The 4,325-nt window shown below is 46.5% G+C and overlaps 1 protein-coding gene across 1 annotated transcript; it reads left to right on the top strand.

Annotated features, from left to right (window-relative positions):
• Positions 1-2,572: 2,572 nt before the first annotated feature.
• On the top strand, positions 2,573-3,881 carry Pou3f4 (POU class 3 homeobox 4). The gene has a single exon (XM_028789148.1). It carries the CDS (start codon positions 2,599-2,601, stop codon positions 3,682-3,684), a length of 1,086 nt encoding a protein of 361 aa, XP_028644981.1. The 5' UTR covers positions 2,573-2,598; the 3' UTR covers positions 3,685-3,881.
• Positions 3,882-4,325: the final 444 nt, after the last annotated feature.

Below are 4,325 nucleotides of genomic sequence, written 5' to 3'. Positions count from 1 at the left end.
ACCAAAAATCTTTATCAGATAATTATCTTTAACTCCCTAACAGCCAATCTGAGAGAAGTAATTATTTCACCCAAAAGCAGCTGCTAGGTGGGGGTGGGGAACATACCAAGAACATAACAATAATCATGATCTGAGTTTTGCACATACATTTCTTCAACACATTTCCTCTGACCTTTCAGCTGACCCAACGAATAGTAACAAACGGATCACCAAACAGGCAGTATAATCGAGCACCGAAAACTTCTTTTTGTTTGATTTTAATGAGTTCTTATTTCTTCAGAAGCATAAGCTCAGGCACAAATTGGATTGCATTCTTGTAAAAAGATTATGCATACATTCAGCAGTAAGAAACAGCCTACCTCATTCCTCCACAGAAAAGAGAAGAGAGATAGAAACAGACACACAGAGATGGAGAGAGAGTGCCTGCGCACCAGAGTGTTAGAGGGAGGGAGGGAAGGACAAGAGGGTGGGAGGGAGGGAGGGAAGGAGGAAGGGAGGGAGGAAGGAAGGAAGGGAGGGAGGGAGGGAGGGAGAAAGGGAGAAGCAGAGGGAATGAATCGATTTCTAGGTTAAAAGCAGATAAGCCCTTACAATAGGGCATCAGCAAATGAACCTACAATTTCAATGAGGGAGCAGGGTGAGGCAGGGAGGATGGCGAAAGATCCTCTCTGCCAGTAATTACTAAGTGTTTATCTTTAAGAGCAAAAGAAAGATTTCAAACAGATGCCAGGTTTTCTCACCTAACAAATGAACATTTACATTTACCAATCTCCGCTCCTATTACTTTATGCTGTCATAAAAATAATCACCAATTTCACAGGAAATAGATGCTACTTAGCTATATAAAGGAATGGCAGAGTAAGCTCACCTTGCTCTTAATTTTTTTTCTCATTTTCTTGCATTTTCTTCAGATCTGTCTTCTTAGAGAAACTAATGCCTTAATGACTTTCTGGTAGCTGCAAGCCTTCTTTTATTTCAGCTAAATATATGAAAATGTATGCAAATTTAAATCAAGCTTAACCTAGGAGCTCTTGCAATATATTTAATGGAATTTCAAACCAATAAGGGAACTCTGATGCCGTCTTCTGTAAGAGCAAATATAATTACACAGCTAGGTTGCCTCCAAAATTACAAAACAAAAGGGCATTTTTAAAACTTCAGATTTGGTGTGAGGTAGTGGTTTGCTTTTTCCCAGCTAGTGTAATTCTAAAATCTTTGCATTTCTCCCAACTCTGCTTCCAAGCAACACCTTTGCATGAGGCTGTGGAGCACATGAAGTCAATCGTCTCTAACTCATAAAAGCCTTTCCTCTAACCAAAATTTGAAAAACAGTTGAGTCCCCAAGGCTGAAAGCTAATTCGAGCTTTGTGGCAGTTGTGGAAGAATGGACTAGTTGAAAAAGATGTCTAGCCACCAAGGTATCTCACCGGGTTTCTTCCAGTTTCTCCCCACTCACCACCCACCACTCTCTCCCTGCTCTCCTCTTCTCTCTCTCCTCATTTCTCCTCTCTGAATCCCTAAATTTTCAGAGAACAGTAGAGGAGACATATTTCTCAATATTCTCTTCGCACTGCCAAGGAAGCAGGATGCAAAGGTTTCAAAAAGTTGTCAAGGGGCTGCATTAGGCAGGCTTGCTGGTATGAATACTTTCTCTCCTGCCTACTGGGAATGGGGAGTGGGTTTTCAGCGTGTCCTGGGTGAGCATGAAAGATGACTGCGGGCTTCAGCAAGCAGCTCCTCTGGCATAGTGGAGAGACCTCTGATGGGAACTGGCAGGGGAGCCAAGATAAAGCCAGGTTTCCAATTAACCAGCAAACTTCAAACTGACTGAGTCTTCCAAAGATCACTTTAAGATTTGCATTCTGAAACCCTTCAGCTCTTCATATTCTGAACCAAAATTTTAAGAAAAAAAAAAGGGGGGGATCTTTTTCCTAGAGCTTTTTAGTTTCTTATAACTGAAAAATAAGTGAGCAATATATAGCAGAATAGCTTTTATTGGATCGTGGAAATTTTATTTTGGATTCTGACCTAAGACATCGCTTTGCTCAAAGTTTGCAGATGCTTTTTATTTTTCCCTGGCCACACATTTACCCAAACACTAACTAAACCGGAATTCTTTCATACATGAAGATCAAAATGATATTTTAATTTGTTTTCTTTATTTATTTTAATTTAAATAAACTAAAAGGAGACCTGAAACTCAAGTTAGCCTCCTTTCTGCCTCTCCATACAAATATGTACCTTCTATTTATTCTCTGCCACAAACAGCCATGTAGTCTCTGGGAGGGGGGAAAGGGTTAACTAAAAGAGCCGCTGCCACTCTAAGCTAGGCAGCCAATGGAGCCTAAAGATTGATTCACTTCCTGCTTGGGTCTCACTGAAACTCCCGAGCTTCGCCAGCCTAATTTGGAAAGCGAGCTCGGCCTCCCGCACCACCATTGGCTGTGGTTATGCCTGGCCAGGCCAAGTCGCACTGCGATTGGCCTTGGCGGGTGCCGGTAACCTGCGCTAGCGGCTTTGGTTCCCCGCACCATAGATGTCAAAGGCTGAAGCTGCTCCCTTTGCCACATTATAACTAGTAGAGGATCCTCATCCACCATGGCCACAGCTGCCTCGAATCCCTACAGCATTCTCAGTTCCAGCTCCCTCGTCCATGCGGACTCCGCGGGCATGCAGCAGGGAAGTCCTTTCCGTAATCCTCAGAAACTTCTCCAAAGTGACTACTTGCAGGGAGTTCCCAGCAATGGGCATCCCCTCGGGCATCACTGGGTGACCAGTCTGAGCGACGGGGGCCCGTGGTCTTCCACATTGGCCACCAGCCCCCTGGACCAGCAGGACGTGAAGCCGGGACGCGAAGATCTGCAACTGGGCGCAATCATCCATCACCGCTCGCCGCATGTAGCCCACCACTCGCCCCACACTAACCATCCGAACGCCTGGGGAGCGAGCCCGGCTCCAAACTCGTCCATCACGTCCAGCGGCCAACCCCTCAATGTGTACTCGCAGCCAGGCTTCACGGTGAGCGGCATGCTGGAGCACGGGGGACTCACTCCACCACCAGCTGCTGCCTCCACACAGAGCCTGCATCCAGTGCTCCGGGAGCCTCCAGACCACGGTGAGCTGGGCTCGCACCACTGCCAGGACCACTCCGATGAAGAGACTCCCACCTCTGATGAGTTGGAACAGTTCGCCAAACAATTCAAACAAAGAAGAATCAAGTTGGGTTTCACGCAAGCCGACGTGGGGCTGGCATTGGGCACACTGTATGGTAACGTGTTCTCGCAGACTACCATCTGCAGGTTCGAGGCCTTGCAACTGAGCTTCAAGAACATGTGCAAGCTGAAACCGCTGCTAAATAAGTGGCTGGAGGAGGCTGATTCATCCACAGGAAGCCCGACCAGCATTGACAAGATCGCCGCTCAGGGCCGCAAACGGAAGAAGCGAACCTCCATCGAGGTGAGTGTCAAGGGCGTACTGGAAACGCATTTCCTCAAGTGTCCCAAGCCTGCAGCGCAGGAGATCTCCTCGCTGGCAGACAGTCTCCAGTTGGAGAAAGAAGTGGTGCGTGTCTGGTTCTGTAATAGAAGACAAAAAGAAAAAAGGATGACTCCGCCAGGGGATCAGCAGCCACACGAGGTTTATTCGCACACGGTGAAAACAGACGCATCCTGCCATGATCTCTGACTGGAGGAAGCAAGGAGGTGGCCCGCTGCACTGGGAGCAGTGCTGATACAATTCTCTCTTTACCTTCCTTTCAGTATTACATTCTTTATTATTGCTATCTCTCTAGCTTGCTAGCTCTTCCTTTCTTTCACTGGGGTTTCTAACTTCTTATGACTTATGTTAAGAAAAAAACCATACACACACGCGCGCGCACACACACATATACACACACACAGGAGCGCGAACGCGCCCACACACACACGCACACACACACGCACACACACACGCACACACACACACACGCACACACACGCACAAACATTCGGGCTTCTTAACTCTGAAATACAATTATATTGAGCAGTCCAGGTGGGGACCCCATATTCCCTGCTACCAGGACAATTTCCCTCCAACCTTTTCTGCTGATCAATCTGTATTGTTTACTCTGAGTAAGATTTGTTTGGTTGCTCCTCTCTAAGAAGGGCAAGGAGCTGGGTAACGGGGTGGGGGCGGGACAGGGTGGGAAGACAGATGTGTGCCTATGAATAACCTTTCAGCGCCTTGGTTATAGCAGCTGTATTTCAGGTGAAATCTGTTTTACAATAGACTAGTTTTGCATTTTTTAAAACTTCTATAGCGTTTCTAAATGTCTGCGGTGTTTTACT

The sequence above is a fragment of the Grammomys surdaster genome, unplaced genomic scaffold (assembly GCF_004785775.1).
Source record: "Grammomys surdaster isolate TR1022 unplaced genomic scaffold, NIH_TR_1.0 61, whole genome shotgun sequence".
Classification (NCBI taxonomy): domain Eukaryota; kingdom Metazoa; phylum Chordata; class Mammalia; order Rodentia; family Muridae; genus Grammomys; species Grammomys surdaster.
Note: the sequence above shows the minus strand (reverse complement) of the source record. Positions and strands in the feature narration are given on the sequence as shown.

Excerpts from the sequence above, each read along its gene's own strand:
- Pou3f4 (XM_028789148.1), top strand. The coding sequence starts at position 2,599 with ATGGCCACAGCTGCCTCGAATCCCTACAGCATTCTCAGTTCCAGCTCC.